The sequence below is a fragment of a genome, unplaced genomic scaffold (genome assembly GCF_019419815.1).
Source record: "Pyrus x bretschneideri cultivar Hongxiangsu unplaced genomic scaffold, Pyrus_bretschneideri_v1 Contig19, whole genome shotgun sequence".
NCBI classification, from domain to species: domain Eukaryota; kingdom Viridiplantae; phylum Streptophyta; class Magnoliopsida; order Rosales; family Rosaceae; genus Pyrus; species Pyrus x bretschneideri.
This window is the reverse complement of record NW_025999490.1, coordinates 3,701,054-3,720,895: the sequence shown is the minus strand read 5'-3', so window position 1 is coordinate 3,720,895 and position 19,842 is coordinate 3,701,054. Positions and strand designations below refer to the sequence as shown.

At 36.1% G+C, this 19,842-nt stretch overlaps 2 protein-coding genes and 1 long non-coding RNA gene across 3 annotated transcripts; 2 read left to right on the top strand and 1 right to left on the bottom strand.

Moving 5' to 3' along the window:
* Nucleotides 1-1,057: 1,057 nt before the first annotated feature.
* On the top strand, nucleotides 1,058-2,137 carry LOC103943069. The gene is made up of 2 exons (XR_007257757.1): nucleotides 1,058-1,661; nucleotides 1,759-2,137. It is a non-coding gene; the product is annotated as an uncharacterized LOC103943069 (long non-coding RNA).
* A 7,838-nt stretch (nucleotides 2,138-9,975) lies between these two features.
* LOC103943079 (probable WRKY transcription factor 65) lies at nucleotides 9,976-11,617 on the top strand. The gene is made up of 3 exons (XM_009353277.3): nucleotides 9,976-10,369; nucleotides 10,495-10,635; nucleotides 10,888-11,617. The coding sequence occupies exons 1-3, from the start codon at nucleotides 10,200-10,202 to the stop codon at nucleotides 11,414-11,416; spliced, it is 840 nt and encodes a 279-aa protein (XP_009351552.1). The 5' UTR covers nucleotides 9,976-10,199; the 3' UTR covers nucleotides 11,417-11,617.
* Nucleotides 11,618-15,911: 4,294 nt separating this feature from the next.
* On the bottom strand, nucleotides 15,912-19,842 carry LOC103943089 (ras-related protein RIC2). The gene is made up of 2 exons (XM_048582280.1): nucleotides 19,463-19,842; nucleotides 15,912-16,635 (listed from the first exon to the last, which is right to left on the bottom strand). Exons 1-2 carry the CDS (start codon nucleotides 19,681-19,683, stop codon nucleotides 16,206-16,208), a joined length of 651 nt encoding a protein of 216 aa, XP_048438237.1. The 5' UTR covers nucleotides 19,684-19,842; the 3' UTR covers nucleotides 15,912-16,205.

Below are 19,842 nucleotides of genomic sequence, written 5' to 3'. Positions count from 1 at the left end.
ATTTTCGGCATTTGGATCAGATGAATTGAAAAAGATCAACGGACATAAATTAACAAATGGTATGTGAGAAGTAAAATGAGATGTGTTGATAGCACACCCCTAACATAATCCCATTCCTTCTTTTGTGGTTTTGGCACTTGATTATATAAAAATAGCTATTTAGCTAGAACTTGACTAGTTTAGTTTGTCCCCACCTGCCTTCTGTGCTCCTCTTAACTCTTTCAATCCTAATAGTAGTGAATAATTTGTCTTAATCTTCATGTCTTGGACATGTACCAATTACTAGAGTCTTGATCCCACCTCCATCTCATATTAGATAGTACTATATCTTAATATTTGAAATACTAAATTACAAATTCTTAACGCAAACAAACTGATAAGGCAGATCCATGTTTTTAAACATATGTTGAAAATTAAATTACTGAAGTCATATATGGGTCATTATATAATATGAACGAGAAATTCTTACAGACAACCATAATATATCTCAATAATCCATAATGTTTCAGCAATCAAGTCATAAGACATTGTCAAACGTCTTTCACCCCCAAAAAAAAAAAAAAAAAAAAAAAAAAAGACATTGTCTATCGTGAGTGATTAACACCATATTAATGGGTGACCAACTCCCAAGTGAGAGTGACATTCATGTAAGAATAGAATTCACTCTATTTTTTTTTAAGGAAAATAAAATTAAAGAGAAAAACCTCTGGGGCATCTACTACAAGAGTTATCAAAGTGCAAGGCATTCCTTGCACAACTAGAAACAAAATTAGAATTCACTCTGTTTATTGTGTATGTTTACAATATTTAGTAATATTATTTCTCTTTTTTATCAATAATAAAAGGAAAAAAGAAACTTTTCCATTTCCATTGGTTTTGGACTTATTTGATGGCTTATATAATTGCATATCATTTGATTTGTAGATTCAGGCTTAACTAAGTTGGTTAGAACAATATACTTTTTTTCTCTGCACCTAAGTTCAAATTTTCTTTTTTGTAACTTCAATAAATTTGGTGTAATTTACTATTGCCAAAAAAACAAAATGTATGCCATTTGAATCATTTGTAAAACTTCTGTTGGATATACAGTTTTGCAGTACCTTTGCCTATTCAGATAATTCAAAATTCCAACCCCCACTAATCAGTTAAAGCGCTCTCCGTGCTCTTGGCAAGCTATAAAAGCCATCCCATCCCATGCATGCCACAAAATTATTAACTCAAATCTGAATACTAGCTAGTGTGCGTTCAAAAGTAAAAAACACAAAGAGAGAAACAGGCAAACAAAGAAACAGAGCTGATGAGAGCTATGGTCTCCGGGCTGCGGAAGAGAGTAGCATTGCGCCGAAAGCTTCAAATTCGAAGGAGCCTGTAGACATCGAATTCAACCTTTCGTGTTCACAGCGCCTTACCAAGACAAATCCGTAATATCATCTGTTCTTTAGATTTCTTGGTACTAGCTAGCTAGCTAACCTATTAAACATTCTGTGTGTTTTGTTGGATGTTTATAATTAAAGGTCAAAAGGACCTCCATTGTAGTGGATGCTTTACCCCACATTTATATGCTGAAACTCAAGCTCGAAGCAGTCCACAGAGAGTACTTGCATCTCATGGCTATCAAGACAGATTACATAAACCTAATCAAACATCTTCAAGTCCGTGAGGTCTCTCCCTCTTTCTCTCTCTCTCTCTCTCTCTCTCTCTCTGTACTTTATATATATTTATTAATTTTGTGAATATTGTATATGCATGGATGGGCAGGAAGTGAAGGTAGAGAAGATTGAGAAGGGTTTCATGTGAGAGTGAAGTGTGAGAAAGCAAAGGACACTCTGGTTTCAGTTTTGGAGGTATTTGAAGAAATGGGTCTCAATGTTGTGCAAGCTAGAGTTTCATGCAACAACAATTTTTCCATGGAAGCCATTGCAGCTGTAGCTGATCACCAAAACCAAGAAAAGCTGGATGTGATAGTTGTGACACAAACAATACTTAGGGCCACCAAGATTAATAAAGATGGAAGGAGACGCATGAATGATTTGTAGTTCCTCAAGTTAATAACTCTTAATTAGTAGAGTTGAATCTTCTCATCAATGTATAATGAAGATATTAATTGATGCGTATGTAATATAGAAGTATTTTTGTGTCACTTCCACTTTGAACATCTGAAAAAGGTATTGAAATCTGGTAATGAGACCAAAATTGAAACTTCATTGCGTTGTCTAATTTAGTAATTTTTAACTGATTTCAGATCACTATTTTTTTTGTGTGCGTGATCAATATACGGCATATGGAAATCTAAATACAAGTAAATTATACATGCGTATGTTGAATAAAACAAATTGGAGTGAGACATTAATTTTCTGGATTAAGTGGAACTGTACATACACATTGGAATGTTACTACAAAAATTTCTTGTCTTCTAAGTTCTTTGCTCACAAGGAGTTTCGATGCAAGAGAACTAGCTTTTACATATATCGAAAAATGAATTAAAACCACTATTAATTAGCATCAATGGAACATATGGCATCAGGGCTTTAAGTTTTGCAGTAAAATACATTGGAACTTTAAAGCATGTGTATGTAGCCTTCAAAACTTTTTGGGGGGTTTTTGTTTCCAAGCCTCTATTTTTTTGTTTCCAATTTTTTTGGGGTTTTATATTAGTTCTTTGCAATTGTAAGATGGTGCTAGAGCAATGTCATTCTTGAAAGGCTTTTGGCATCGGTAAAGATAACACAGGAACGATCACTCGAGTGCTTGGATTGATGACGTTGTTAGAGTTTATATCATCTAGTTCATGATTGGATTGTCTGTTTGTTTGTTACTACAGTTGAGATATGAGACTCTCGTTCGTTTAGGGACGAGGAGCATTCATATGCTTCTTCTTTTTTTTTCATGTCCTCAACATCTGTCTATTGGAATATGAATTTGCAGTCTGTTGGAATCTATTTATATTAGGGCGTGTCCGATAATTAATGGAATATGTCTGTCTGAATCTATATCTTATTTGCCATATCAATCTATATCCATCTGTCATCTGTCTGAATTTGGAATCTGTGTGCATGCTTGTTCGCCTAGCGAAGCCTACACCCACATCTTCAAACTCATGCCGTGTACTGCCATGAGTTTGAGGGGGTGTTGGAATTCATGAGTTTATGTAGGAAATTAATTAGATATTTGATTTGATTTTGTATTAAGGTATTTTTGGTATCTTACGCATTGAGGTTTCTTAGGTTTAGGTCTCTAGCTTGTAATTTAGTTTGAGAATTAAGTCTGTCAAAACGTACCCCTTACTTTGTGTTGAACCTAAAAAACTATTAAGCCTACGTGGCGCGCAGGCCAAGTAACTAATGAGCTAACTACGTCTTTCGGTTATGTGCGGGGAATGCCAACTCGACGGCTGAGCTCAGCCGGGGAGTAAAATGTGTTGATGTTGCATTGAGCGCGTTGCTGACTTCTTGATCTTGCGATTGCGGCCTAGGAAGGAACACGTCTTGACCTTCGAGTTCTAGAGCCTGAAGACAAGGCTGCTAGTTTTACGAAGTTCAATATCAAATTCAGCTTTCAATGTACCGAATGTAGTAACCTGGTAACACCTCATTTTGCTAAGAAGGCTAATGAGATGACCTTTACCAACAAGGACTTGAAAATCCTTGTCGACCGAGACTTGGATAAGTAATCATTCGACTTCGAAGCAATGTTGTTTATCCAAACTGAATGTGCTTTGCGATCAGCTGACTCTACGACAATAGTGCTATTTATCCAAACTGAAGATGTGTTGGCGAAAAAAAAAATATAAATAAATAAAAATCTCAAGGTTGTTGAGATGTTTCAAGTAAAACGAGACTTTACGCAGGGCAGTTTGTGCGTTGAATTGGAGAGGCTTGAATGTATGCTCCCTCCTCTATTTATAGTAGCGAATCCCTTCATAGCCGGGCTAAAATCATACTCGGATTAGACTACTCTATCCTTATCTAAACCAATTAGTCATACAGCAGGATTCGGCCGATCCTGATTGGACGGCCCGCAATAACTAGATGACCCATGATAATTCTAAAGGAAGACTACTGGGCTGAAAACAACTTCTAGCTTGGCCCAAAACAATATTTTGGGCCCAAACTAGTTTGTAATCATTTTGATATTCTTGTTTATTTTGTTTTAGTGATAATATTTATATTTTCATAATTTGTTCGTCGTTTGTCCATTTGGCACTCTAATTTTCAATGCTTCATGAGCACTCAAAAACTATATTTTTAACTGTAATAAAATTCTCCTATCTTTCTTCCTTGGTTAGTATACCTGAAATTTTAGTTTGTCAACCAAAAGGTGATTAAATTTTAGTTCTGTGTACTTGTAGAATACACGTCATGAGTAAAAGTGATAAGGTTAAAATAAGTAGGTAAGTGAGAAGGTTGCTAACACTCCCTTGTTAGAAAAGAAATTCTATTTCAGGGGACTTAGAAAAAGAAATTGATTTGGGGCCTTCTACATGCATAGGCCTAGAAAAGGAGGCTTATAAGCTCCTGGGCCTTTCCTCAAAAAAGGCGGCCTAATCGCAGTTGGTGTTTTTTTTGGTTCGAAAACGGAAACTTCACTAAAATAGAAAGAGACTGTAAGACCGCAGGCTGAAACCACAAATGCACAACTGCGAGACTACCGTAGCAGCCAAACCGAAAAATAAAACCCTAAATTGCAAAGCCCCAAAGTAGCAATACACTTTCCAAGCTCCAAAAACCCAAATAGAAAACCCTTATCAACACTCAAAATCACCTTGAAGAGAGCACACATCAAACAAGAGCCATATATAAATCAGATGCTGTGGGTACTGGTGTTAATTTGATTACATAATATCAGTACTAGTTTTGGCCAGGCTACTGAACTGGCCAGGTTAGGGTATTATTGCCTAGAGCTCAAACCCTAAATTTGCCTTTACTGGGGATTGAAGGCGGAGATGGAGGTGGTTGTAACTGGTGTTAGGGTATAATGGTACAGAGCTTTTCTATGGTTTATGCAGTGTGTAGGGGTGCCTTTATAAATTCGAGTTTGGTCCTTATCTGATAGGTAGGTTGGTACTTGGTAGTGACACCTCTGACCAAAAATCAAGAATTATGGTACGAACTAGTAGGCAACTTGCAAATGAGTCTCAACACTTCCTTATATATTTTAGGAAATTACGTTGTTTTATTTGGATAAAATTTGTTCTCATTAGATTATATCTTTCATAACATGCATTTTGAACTTAATTATAAGTTACAACATGAACATATGTAAACTACTAAGGTTAATTTATTGATGGGGGTAACTAAGTAGGGTGATAAATAGAGTTAGATTACAGATCTAGTGAGCCCTATTAGTAACCAGGAGAAGTATATATCAAACTCAAACTTATGAATCAACATTTTAAAATAAATGCATATTTCTTACCTCTTTAAAAGAAAACTATCTATCCAATCCAATCCAACTTTACAGTGCAAACAGTTGCATATTTTCACACATGTGCAATGTACGCGCATGGGTGTTATGGCCGTACCCATCAACTTCACCAATGGAAGCTTCCATAGCAATACAATATGCAACTGTTGTAAATGTGGACGTTACCTACTTCAACTTGCACCCTATTGAAAATTACAGAGCAGGCCTGCAGGCTGCAGCTTCAATCTTGACCATCAATAAATAGTTTAATTATACATCAGATTGATGTGACCCGCTTGATGACGAAATGCTAGATTTCTTCTTTGAAGTGCAGTGACAAAAGGTTACATGCATGCAGATTTAATTAGCTTAAATCCTTGGAGGTACACAAGGGGCCACTTCCATAGTTCCTTGTTAAAAGCTTTCACCCAATCGGTTAAATAGGACGATTTCTCAATTTTCATGAACATATATGTCAATAGGTGGAGAGTTATATTCTAACTGTGGTTGGTCCCAAAGCCCCGACAAAATCAAAAGTCAGAAACAAAGCTAAAGTCAACCAAATAATTAGTGTCCCTTCCAGGAAAATGTCATATAACAATTGTACATTCGATTCTCTAATTCCTAACACCAACATGTATTCAAGAATTTATAAGTTGAACCCAAAATATGGATGAAGTACAAGTTGTCAGGCGATCTGTTAAATAATGATAATGCATGATTAGCTTAAGATATGTCTAAAATATGTTGGGTAGAATTTTTTTTTTTTTATCAAATTATAGACGTTTATATATCAATTGTCAGGATATTAGAAAGCCACCCTGACATGTCTAACTCCGGCCTCCGGTAGCAGCCTCTATTCCAAAATATCAACAAAGCGATTGAGTGCGATCCATTGCTAAGTAAGAACACCACAGTGCTAAGTTTATTGGCTAAGTTATGAATATATCAACAAGAGTTCCTTCTACGTTTAGATGTGATTTTGTGAAGATGCCAAATTGGCTTGGCACAAAGGTTAACAAGGTGAATCCATCTCGTGCCCCCACCGTAATTGGACATAGTTCTGAGTGATATATCTTCTTATCCAGGAGCGAAGTTAGAAAATTAGTTTACCAGGGAATAATTAAGTAGAGGCTTATCGGGAAGATAATTAAGTAGAGGCAGATGTAAGACTATCCTCGTTGCATGCCAATAATAGCAGGTGGAGTGCCAAGAATTTTTTCTAGTTTTTCGGTGAGGCATTTCTTGGAGCACTTGGCTGAACCATACTAATTGTGTGCTCAGCTCAGCGTACATCTCCGAACTTTAGTGTTTGTTTAATTGTGTGTTTAGGTTAAGATTATTACGGTCACTGCAACAAAGAGTTAATTTGTTAATCAAATATGTAAAGGGGCAGGAGCTCTAATTTATATGACAGTTGAGAGGAGGTAAGGTTAATGGGCCTTTATTATTTTAAGAAAATGATTGTTAAACTTTTCTCAAAAACGTTGTCATTATCTAACAATATATATAGGTTTTCCCCTGCTCTTCTTGATGTATTGCAATAACCAACTTTGATACTCGCCTCCCGATGGTCTTAGAAGATAATCGAGTGGTAGAGTTGCATTGGAGAGATGTCAATGTTGTTTAGTTTTTGTTGAACTCATCTGTGTCACGGAGAAAATTTGAAGAAGATATAACTTGGGGTAGTTTTGTCAAATTGTTTTAAATTATGTATATTTTTTTTACCCAGCCAAAAAAGTTGAGATACTGTTCTGACCCTCCCAGTATTACACGGATCAGGACAACATGTGGGTTACATTCCGTTGGTTAATATTGCTTATTTTGCTTTGCTGGGAGATCACAAAGCTTCAATGCGACATATACTCACCCAAATATGGCTCTCTCTCTCTCTCTCTCTCTCTCTCTCTCTCTTTCTTATCACATCGTTGTCATAAATATGAACATGTTGCTTCCTATTCAATATTCCTGTCGAGCGTAAAAAGCATGTGTTTGGCTCTTAGGAAAAATATTCAAGCCGAAGATTCATTTCTAATTTAAAATATGATTTGAGGAAAGCCATTGGGAACTTTCCCATTCCATGAAAAATATACATAGTTGTGATTGTGAACAAGCCGCATATCGGGTTTTACTACAATGGCAAAAAGCAATTATGTTATGTACTATGGTGCTTATGCATTATAGTACGAGTTCGATCTTATGATCTCCTTCTTTTTCAACAACTAACTATTGCATGTGGTTCAATATTAGCAAATAGAGAGTTGAGTTTTTATTCATACATATCAGGTTCAAACCTTCTTCATCTCCTAACTTATTGTAATAGTTTCAAACCCTCCATTAATAATAATAATTAAAAAGAAGACTGAGCTGTGACATACGTTTGAGATAGAGCGGCCATGACGGATGCAGTGGGTGAAGAAATACTAAAATGAATTAAACTAAATGAAAAAATATATATATATAAAACTAGGGTTAGTAAACATTAGAGTTGTACAATGTATAAAGAACAATATAAAAGTCGTATTCATATGCATATATACATTGCTTCACGGCACCCATGGATGGGGTTCTAGAAGACTTGTATTTATTTAGGGTTTTGATAGTTTTGATGTAACATATAGGCCAATTGGGACTGCAGGAATAGTATTAACTGACTTGGTCAAGTTTTGAGGCTAAACTTTAGATTCACGCCAAAATTTTAAATTTTGGAACCAGCCTCAAATTATCCAAAATGTTTTAGAGATAATATTTTTAGCTTTGTCTTCAGTCATGTCCCTTAAAAATGTACTAAATGTTCTCCAATTAATTAAAAACATATGATCATCTTCCACCTTTTGGGATTACTCTATGTCTATAATTCGTTATGAATAGTTTTATTGTGATCATAACATTCTATCAAGTTTAATTTATTTTTTGTTTTTATGTTAACACGATTTTTTTTTTAAATAGAGTAATAACGTTAATGAATTAAATAATTAACTGTTAACAAAATCGGCAAAGTCGAGACACTATCATGATTGACTGATCTAACATTATAATGAAAAGAAAGTTAAAATACTGTCATTGAGGTACTGCTTAGCCTAGCTACAATAGGTGTAATTTGACTTTTCTTATTAATTAATGGAAAATTGATTTGAATTAGATAGGGATTAAGAGACCTTGAGAGACAGGAAGGATAAACAAATTTGGTGAGATCATCATGGTTATATAAAATGAGTCGATTAAACAACATTATCAATTTATCATGTCATTTAGATAAGTCATATTCATACACTATTTTCCTTGTATCTTCGGTTGGGGAAGGAAGTCCGTGTGAAGTTAATTAAATCGTTTTCCATTGAATTTAACGAGGAGAACATAATTAATATCCTTGTTTATTTATGATTAATCACAATGTAGTAGGTGTTGACAAACTCACAAAATAATAGACAAGCATTTATTAATGTAACAAAATATCAAGCATTAAGTGAGCTCTAAGAATATCTGCAAATGGGGAGGAGAAATGCTAACGAGAAAAGTGGAATTTTTTCTGAATTTTCTGCTATTTTTTGTTTTTGGCACAATATTTTATAATGTTGGTACAGAAATTGACGTTAAACTATGTAGTGACAGACAATCCATGAAGTGTACCACTTTGAGAGAGTCACCTTAGTATTTCTCCCAAATGAGATGTCAAATCTTATGTGAACTGATTTGACAAAAAAAAAAGGTTGGTTTTATGGTTTCAAAAGAGATGCCAAAATTCTATATGGATTAACATACTCTACTTTGTTGCCAAATTTGAAGGTAATGTCATTTTTTTTTTATGTTGGACCCACATATTTCTTTATTTTCTTCGCTTATTGGTTATTTTATTTTTAAAATCTGACCATTAATTTTATAAATAACCCAAAAGAATTTTAATTCAACATCTCGGTTGGAATAGAAGACTTTACAAAATGCTATTTTGCAACATCAGCTATAAAAATGAAATTTAACATCTTCATTTTTTTGTCAAAAAACATCTCCATTGAAGATGGTCTAAACTTTAGCAGAGAACTCAAGATTAAAACACATCTCATGAATTCTCAGTTGCGGCTAGTCCAATTATAATATCAGTGAGCGTTTTGACCGATCCTAAAACTCATCTACGTAAATATCTTATTGACGGTAAAAAAAAAATGGATCAAAAGACGTGTGCAACCTTTAAAAAGGAAACCAAATAGAAACTTCTTCAAATTGGTAAAACATATTCGATTTGTCATATAAATTTTGTGTAAAACGTTTTTGATCAAGTACAAAGATACATAAGACTTATCTTTTTTCCCTTGAGTGGAGGTATGGGGTGGTGGGCAATGAAGTCAAAGACTGAAGAGGGCTTACGTTACGTGGATCAAAATTGTAAAAAAGAGAAGGGTCTCTTTCAGATTGCAATGTGAGTTTGGGTAGAAAAAGAAAGGAGAAAATGGAGATGGATAATAATTCATAAATCCAATTATTGGGGGTGGGGGGACGTTTAAATTTTAAATTAAAAAACAAACATCTGGTTGCACGTCCTTAATTTAATATAAACATATAATCCAGAAGCCCATTTGTCAATGTGGCGGCCAATTTTTAAAGACGCCACCCCTCTTCTCTAACGCCTCCCTCCGCTTGTTTCTTCTTCTTCTTCTTCTAAACCCCCCAGCATCAAATCAGAAGCTCTGCCATCTCTCTCTGTCTCTCTCTCTCTCCCCCTCCGTCTCTGCTCTGAGCAGCCAGTTTGTGTTTCTCTGCAAGCATCATCATCAAATTCAGAGCTCCGGAAGTTCCAAAAAATGGACCCCACATTCTTCAGCAGCAACAGCAAACAGCTTCTGAGCGATCAGGAAGAGAATGATAACACCACCACCTCCACGCCGGAAAACAGCTCAGACTCTCCTCCGCCGTCCACCAATTTCAGCGACTACTCCAAGATCACCACTTCCACCTCCTCCCCCAAAAAAAGGTTTGTAATTTACTCTTTCTCAATTCACAAATTAACCCAGTTTTAGTTCAACTCCATGCACAAAACCAATGTTAATAATGGGATTTTTAAATTAATGTTAATTTACATGAATTTAATTGTTACAGTGGTCGGCGAGCAATACAGAAACGAGTGGTGTCGGTCCCCATCAAAGGCGACAACAGCAACAGCAGCACTCCGCCGCCGTCCGATTCTTGGGCTTGGAGAAAGTACGGCCAAAAACCCATCAAAGGCTCACCTTATCCCAGGTAATTCTACTAATAATCAATCAATCCGTAATTACATATTTAAGTTAAGCGAGAGGCTGTAATTTTATTTTCCATACTAATAATCATTTCTTAACCCCATGTGTCCGCCTCTTTGTATTAAGTTGCATTCTTTTTTCTCACGTATATTACAGCAGTTTAGAATACTGTCGAATTTGGCAGGTTTTTATGATCCGTGACTAATTGTCTGTACTGTTTTTTTTTGGGATTTGGTTAATTTACCAAACTGGGCAGAGGGTATTACAGGTGCAGTAGCTCAAAAGGATGCCCGGCGAGGAAACAAGTAGAGAGAAGCCGCGTGGACCCCACCACGCTGGTCATCACCTACTCCTCCGAACACAACCACTCTTGGCTCGCCTCTCGCAACCACCACAACAACCACAACAATTCAAGTTCCGCCGCCGCAACCAAACGCGGCCCCACCAAGACCGAAGCCCCGGAGGCCCAGCAACCCGACCACCAAGATCAAGACCTAGACCAAGACCAAGACTCCAGGTTCGCGGATCTAAACCACGAGTTGCTTATCGTAAACGACGAGTTCGTCTGGTTCGCCGACATGGAGACCACGTCGTCGAGGGTGCTCGAGAGCCCCATTTTCGCCGAGAGCAGCAGCTCAGTCGGGTCCGACTCCGGGGACAAGGCGGCGATGGTGTTCCCCATGGGAGAGGAGGACGAGTCTCTCTTCGCCGATCTGGGCGAGCTGCCGGAGTGCTCTTTCGTGTTTAGGTACCGTGGTGTGGGACCACAAGCTCAGATCTGTTGACACGTCTGCCCTTTTCTTCCAAAACCCTCCATTTTTATTTGTCTTTTTTTACACACTCTCTCACTCCCCCGTAAATACATTCAAACTAGCATCGTGCGCCCTAAGATACCGAAAGTTTTTTTTTTTTATTATTTATTTAACAATTTTCTGATTTTAGATTTTATTTTTTTAGTAATAAAAAGAGTTTAATTATTTTTTTTACTTGCCTTGATTTTAGCTTGGTGAATGTTTAAATCTGGATCTGTCATGATGTTGGTGTATTAGCATATTTTTTTTTTTTTTTGAACAACCGGTATATTAGCATATTCTGGCCGTCTGTTTGAAATGTGTACATAGATTAGAATACTCTTAAGTGGGGCTCACCAATCCATTATTGCTAATTTTATATATGCTAATCACACGTTTGTGACATAATATCTTAATCCCCCGTTTATTCTTACATTATGAAAAACTCGTTTGAAAATGCTTTGGAACTGGCAAAGCGTCTTTTGTTTTTTGATAAAAGTGTTCATGTAACCAATTATAGTAAAAATACAAGTGAATTAGAAAAGCACTTGTAAGAAGCACGTAAGTGCTTTAAGTTATTTTAAAAGCACTTCCAAATGAACCAGCTGATTAGTAATTCAAAACCAAAATATATATATATGTTAATAATTTTTAACTAAAGTGTTGATAGCGAGCGAGTCCTTTGGTGTCAAGGATTGAATTGATAGAAGTGAAGAAATCATATAAGGTGTTAATATCATTTTATGGAGATTGAAATGGACAAATTTTCTTCACAAGTAATCTATCTTCTACCTTTAGCTTCAACAAATCTCAAGTTATCCAATCTAATCTATCTATCGTGTTTGTATTGAAGTTGTGGTCTTTTCTCTTGCCTTCCCATACTCAATTTAGCATCTTGAAGCTTTTGGATGCATTAGTGTAAGGGGATTAGAACCAAATCAAACTTGACCCCAATTCAAAAGTCGGACTGTTAGCTAGCCCTTGGAGCTAGCTAGGTTAGTTATATTCTTTTTCCTAAATTAATTATGACAAATAAAATAATCCAGCAACCATCGATAATAACATGGCCATTTGCTTCCTCTTTATTCTTCCTTGAGTTCCATCAATCTTATCCTGCACATTGAATTTTATCGACTTTTGTTTGCTCGAAGCAATCCACACTGTATTTTTTTTTAACGTTCCTTTCCTTTTTCAATAATGTATAGTATTGCCATGATACTAGGGTAACTCTTTAGTCTTAGAATCATCATTTGCATATTATGCAATGATGTGTCCATCTTTCTCGTCAAGTAATTAGTGGAATGTGAGATATAACACGAAGTAGTGTACAATCCCAGCAATAATTCTCCAAATATTATTTTCTTGTATACATATGATTGATTTAAAATCAACGAAATAATCTAAATACAAATATTAACAAACAAAAAAAAAATAGTGGGTTAAACACACACATACACATAAGAAGATCATGGTGGAATCGGATTTTCCACTTGCAGTAAAATTGATTTTAAATGCAAAAATACCCTTATTGTCACCATCTGGAAAGTTTAGCACTGAATTGGCATGCCCTTATGCACCAAAGTTGGTCTTGTTAAATTCGTCATATATATCATGAAAAGAATTTTATTGCTGATGATTTGGCTCATTTGGGTTTGTCATGCAGTTTAGGTCCATTTTTTTGAGCAAGCTCCTTTTTCTTGTCGTTGGTTGCTAGTTGCAGATATAGCTAGAGTTTTGTAGCCTCGTAATATTCTTATGTAATCTTTCATTTTCTTTAAAGCTTACGCCCCGTTGTATAAAAAAAAAACATACTAAAGATAATATAAAGACAATTTGGGTTTATTTGGTATCCTTTTTTAATTCAATTTTTTGTTTTAAAAAATAAAAATAAATTACTTAATATTCATTAATTTCAAAAACAAAATATAGAATACAAAATAGTACCGAGCCTTAGGGTTTTGTTTTTCCTTTTTAATTTTCTACGCACGCCATTATGTAGGTTCTATTCCACCTTCATAATCATAAGCAACCCACGTACGTTATGAAATTGGGAACTCAAACTGACTTAAGATTCTCATTGTTCGATTAGACGTCGAACGAAAGTGTCTTTCTAATTTCTAGGCAGATCATTTCCAAAGTCAAAGAAAGCCAAAACACTTGACTTTTAGGTAGTGATGGTATAGCTGGATTTTGACCCCGTCACCAATTATGGTGGCCCATTGAAAATACATACTAAAATGTCTTGCACGTCACACTTTAATTTTCAAAAAAATTAAGGAACATTACTAATTGCATGCTCATTTTTATTTTTCGCATAATTTTATTAAATTTTGATCATTGATCTTCTTTAATTTATTCGATTCGACGTTAAAAAATTAAAATAAGTACGTGAAAAGCAAAAATGAATATGTGGTAATACTATCCTTAACTGTACCAGCTTACCCCAACATATTATTATAAACCCTAAAATTGATGGAAGAAAGATTTGATATAAGTTGTTGATGAAGACTAAAGAAGGGGACCCAACTAGATATATATATAAGAAGCTTTTAAGGGAAGGGGTCCTCATTTTTCAAAAAAAAATGGAAACATCATCTTGACCGTTATATTTGGCTTTAATGAAATCCTCTGGTTGAGATTCTGTGGCCTGTGATTTAATCTCAGCCACGGAATTTCATTAGAGTCAAATCTAATGGTTAAGAGGGTGTCCCCATTTTTTTTGAAAAATAGGGATCCCTCCCCTTAAAGGGTTTATGTGTGTGTACATATATATTAGTTCAAAACCCTAAATTATATGCTATCTTTTTTTATATTTATAGTTCGAAACCCTAAATTGTATTTATTTATTTATTACGACTAACCTGCATTATTTAAAGTTTTAACCCCTACTTGGTCTTATCGAATTTAAAATATTAATACGATTGTTTAAAAAATGTCTCATCTTTGCAACTGGCTTTTTATTTTAGTATTTGATTTACAACATCTGCACAGCATTTAATACGTCATATAAATTATTGCACAGTCATTGCTCATGTCACGGAAGAATCCTTTTGGATAGTTGGATGGGATCTACTTCTTCCTTATCCGTTACGGCATTTTGCGGAGAGAGAAAGGGAGAGATGAATAAATTAAGGCAAAAGACAGCTTAGGCGTGAAGATTCACCATTTTATTCAAACCCTAATAAACGGAATTGGATCCTCTCCTGAGTAGGAGATGAGGATCCTCCTGATGCATTAACACGGGTTGTTAGATTTTGATTTAACGGTTACAAACACGAACATCTCTAAAAATTATAATAATTGTAGTCGCTAGATCAAAATCTAACGGCTCATGTTAGTGGGTCAGGAGGATCCTAATCTCCTGCTCAAGAGAGGATCCAATTCCCTAATAAACCTCAAAGCCTGCCAAGTTTTTGTTTCTGCATGTAACGTGCTCTGTGTTAAATACCTTCCGCGAGTATTGGCTGGATCTAGGTTTGAATAAGGCACACTTGTAAAAACGGTAAAGTCAGAAATATTTTTGGAAAGTGTTATTGACACTTCAAAAATCTCATTCTACACTCCTCACAAATATATTTTTCTTTCCGAATGAAAAAGTTTGAAGTGTATAATGAGATTTTTGGAGTACCAATAATAATTCCCATATTTTTTTATTGGCCCAACTAACATATTATGGTGCTAAACTGATAATCACATATAAATCACAAGTTACATTTTTTTTAGACCAGGGTTTGAGAAAATTATTGTCACTCACTATTCGATCATAATCTCAAAGGTGGAGGAGAAAGTACAACAAAAGAGTTAAATGACAACCTATCGTTAGATTAAGATGAAAGGTGAGCAATCACAATTTTCTTGGACTCCAACTTTTTATGAATACAATACATTTTGATTTGATTGTGTGATCAAATTTAGCAGTACCACAACATATACGAGTTGCGTTAGAGACAATTGTCCATGCACATATTTACATGTATTTTATGTTTACACTATTCCACATAATATTGCGCATTTGACTTGAAATATCTGTCACAATAATAGAAGCTCTCCCTGCGCCGCTGGTGGGAGCGGATTCAATCAATGTGGGGTCCACACAAATCTAACGGCTTGCAGTTTCCTTATCTTTCCTCAATGGATAATACAACATATTGTGCAATTTGTGCTGTTGTCGTAGCTAGGCTAATCTGTGGATTACTGAACGCCGGCCGTCCGGCGTTGCCTGTGGACAAGGGAAGTGTTTGGAATTGTTTAAATCGTATCGGCAATGACATCCTTCCCCGATGATTACGGACACATCAGATCATCGAAAAACGACGTCCAAACTAAAATTTTGAGTTGGGCAAAAAATGAATTCCAAAACGACACGCACCACACCTTCACCAACTGTTTTGTTTTCTGGGAATCGAGCTGCACGACAATCCGTCTAAAGAGGGGACTACACAGCAGCCATGAAAAATTTGCCAACGTAGGACAGATTATACATAGGGAGTTGAATGAACAATTTCAATTAATTCGTCTCAAGAATATAATCTCGGAATGCCGAATTGGCGAAAACCTATGTGAAAAGTAACATGTAATATCTTGTTACAAGCTCCTCTTGATCGGCTAAACATATTTGTCTTGGATAATTAATGATAACGACAATGGAAGTAAACACCGAACCCCGCCTGCCTATCTCCTAACGCCGGCAGAATTTCCGAGATTTTTTTTTACACAACCCAGTAGAGGGAATAACAGATCATGTCGTAACAGAAACCAGCTACATCCAGTGCAGATTCGGTCCCTAGCTTGAGCAACATCCAGCTTTCTTCACAGCTGAAACATCTTTACTGATGTCGATTTTCTCTCCTTGAGGAACGGTCGAAGCAGCTCCATCGCCAGCCTCCATGGCCTTCCTGCTCACAATGCGAAAGATCTGGGTGAGGACTTCAGAAAATGCATTGTCCACATTGGTCGCTTCGAGTGCAGAAGTTTCCATGAAGTAGAGAGACTCCCTCTCGGCAAAGGATTTTCCGTCCTCAGTTGAGACTGCCACAAGGTGACGAAGATCTGATTTGTTACCAACAAGCATGACAACAATGTTGGGATCAGTATGGTCTCTTAACTCCTTTAACCACCTTTCCACACTTTCAAATGTTGAATTCCGAGTGACATCGTACACAAGTAGTGCACCAACAGCCCCTCGATAGTAAGCACTTGTTATCGCTCGGTACCTACAAATACAATACAAGAGGTAAATACAAGCTTGATGTGAAAGGAATCCAAAAAACATCAAATTTTTCACTGCCAAGTCCTAAACTATAGCACTAATGTAACAATACTAAATAATGATAACGATAACAATATAATACTAACACAATTAGTTAGGACATCAAATTACCATTAACTTATTCAAAATCCCATATACAGCATTACTAGAGAGAGACAATTACATATAAACTATCAAACGAGAGCATATTGAAGTTCTACATCACAGCAAATGTAGGTGTTCCAGATCAAGTGTCAACATCATCACAAAAAAGAAATGCTGTCAAATTATACATTGAATATTTAATAATAATATGATACAACCATACATAACCCATCTGAATAGAGCCAAAAGTTCATCAATTTTTCTGTACACAATGGTAACATCGGTACACAGACAACAAATGTTGTTAGTGACAGGTTGGGTTGAGGTGGATGGCTTGGGGTAACTTAGTGTCATATATGGACCTGAAGTCGGATGGTGGCTTTAGAATATGTTTCAGAAGAAAATTTGTGCATGTCGAATAACATAGTGAAGAGATTAGTTATCTCACATCCTCATTGGTTTAAACAGTTTAATAATAGTTGGGCACGGTGGGTAGGTTGGGTTATTTAGTCTATCTTACTCCAATCCTGTGTGGATATCTAACATGGGTTTCAAACAAAATAGTTCAACCAATATTTGGTGTCAATCACAACCTCAGTGTTGCTAATAAGATGGCTTCATTTTACCATTTTTTTTTCAAGAGAAGGGGTAATCCTGAGACAACTATATTGGCATACCATGAAGCACTCAACATATACTTTAAACGATTTGTTTATGTGGACTGGCCACAATTCTCGCTAGGAGAGCACGTAGTATTCAATGAAGAGATTTTAAATTATCTTGTCAGCTTAAGCAGAATAACTCATAAGAATGTGCAGCATTTTTGTTTTTCTATTATAACATTCATTATTTTCTCCTTCTCAATGCTAGAAAAGAAAGTGGACCTGATAGTTTACACTCATCGCACCCCTCTTATTCTAGGAAGAATAATGTAACTTGAATTCGAGGGTAATTGAACTGTCTTGCAGTTCGTACAACTTCACCAGAACAGTAAGGGAGACTAGATAATCCTCATCAGCTGTCTGTTTGGGTGCTCAAACTATTATCCATTATTGAATATGCATAAAATTCGAACCAAAATAGTTTAATAGAAGAGCAAGTGTGCATGTGGCACAATACTGGCTAAACAGTGATGCAGAAAACCTGTTCAAAGTGAAAAGGCATGTGAAGGAGTTTGAATGACAATAGAGAGTTCGGATTTGTAGTAGCAGTACTGGTTTGAATGGTAATAAATTAGGAAGGCTTTATTTCTCGAAATGCAAAATTGCTCCAGGCTCATAGAAAGTCATTAGAATATAGAGACACATATGATCGTAGGTAATACAGAAAGCAAAACTTTGGCCAACTTCAACATCCATCTGCTCAGATATGACTTATCTTGTTTATTATATTATACCTTAAAGTGGTAAGATTTGAAACTGAGTATAATTTCTGTGCTTTTCATAATGATGAAATACTAAAACCATCATATTTTTACCCCTAAAGATCATAACGGTCAAGGCAAACTATAGCACACCTGCATTGCATGAGCACTTCCCACCAGCAATTCATTCCAGAAAGCATAATATAAAACTTAACTTAAATGCATTACCTATAGGTCACATTTATCACACCAATGTCTTTTCAAAACATGTCAAGTTCAAACTCTGCACTTTGAGAAAATCAGTTCAGTTTCTCAATAAGAAATACAATCTCTTTGATAATTCCATGTTAGCGGAGATCAAACAATCACGTTCCACTAATGTTAAACAAGTTGCCTTTTTTTCTAACAAAAGACTGTAGCCTCATCAGTAAACTGTAAGAATACTCAGGGGGCGACACCACAGTTATATTACATCTTTTTTTTTACTGGTGACCATACAGAATTTGAAGCCCAGATGAAAATTTGAAAGCAGATTTAATGAAAGATCTCTCTACCAACACAGTAGCTGGAATCTCCAGAAAGTAATGACTTTGAAACAGAGAGGGTTGGTTTGACTACCACATATATTTAAGACAAGCCAGCCAGTAACAAAGCTTCACTAAGTAATGGTATCCAACAAACAGAAGTTCTGCACTAAAAATCATCATTCCACTGAAAATTAAGTACATTTCTCCGTAGGAAGTAATGGCATTTACTATTTAAGCATTGTATCCGATGGATCAATGACGTTACATGTAGCAACTAGCAACTAGCAACCAGGCATTTCCAAATACCAATTCACACCAACGGAAAAGCATAAATTACAGAGACCTATAAATACAGCTTGCACATTTCATTTCATTTCATTTCTAATTCATAAGTCATATATAAAGTTAAAATGAATTGCAGAAGAAATGCAGATATGCAGAACAACAACAACAAAATAATGTCAAAACCACAATTTCCTTCAGACAATGAATCAATGCTTGATCTGTGTATAACTTAGATTGCTACAGAAACAAATCGAAACCAAGAAAATTATGAGCACTTTGATTCTAATACTCAGATCTACTAAAACAACCCAAAAAAGCACCAAATCCAGGCACCAACCAAATTGCAAAAGCTTAATTCTTTCATCACCTAAAACCCAACAACCCTGACCCATTTCATATCTTATGATCATCAACCAAAAGCTTCAATCCCACCTAAAAACTCAAAAAAATAAGAATAACCCAGATCACAAATAAGCAGAAAGATGAAGAACGAAGCAAGAAAGCAGACCAACCGTTCTTGGCCAGCAGTGTCCCAAATCTGGGCCTTGATGACTTTGCCGTCGACATCCAAGCTGCGGGTGGCGAACTCGACTCCGATGGTGGACTTGGACTCGAGGCTGAACTCGTTCCTGGTGAACCTCGACAGCAAGTTGGACTTGCCGACGCCGGAGTCGCCGATCAGCACCAACTTGAAGAGGTAGTCGTAGTCATCCTCAGCTCTGTACCCAGCCATTACTGTGACCCCAAAGAAAAAGTCTGAAGCTTTTTGGCTTCTAAGAAGAAGGCGGTGATCTCGTTCTTCAGATCTCTCCCGGTGATTTGCTCTCTGAAATCTTCGTTATTATTTTTGTTTTCGGCTTTTCGGATGCGCGTCAGACGTGTGGAAGACTGC

Coding starts and splice junctions, on each gene's coding strand:
- LOC103943079 (XM_009353277.3), top strand. CDS start 10,200: ATGGACCCCACATTCTTCAGCAGCAACAGCAAACAGCTTCTGAGCGAT. Junction 10,370..10,494: donor ACCTCCTCCCCCAAAAAAAG/GTTTGTAATTTA, acceptor TAATTGTTACAG/TGGTCGGCGAGCAATACAGA. Junction 10,636..10,887: donor AAAGGCTCACCTTATCCCAG/GTAATTCTACTA, acceptor CAAACTGGGCAG/AGGGTATTACAGGTGCAGTA.
- LOC103943089 (XM_048582280.1), bottom strand. CDS start 19,683: ATGGCTGGGTACAGAGCTGAGGATGACTACGACTACCTCTTCAAGTTG. Junction 16,636..19,462: donor GACACTGCTGGCCAAGAACG/GTTGGTCTGCTT, acceptor TTGTATTTGTAG/GTACCGAGCGATAACAAGTG.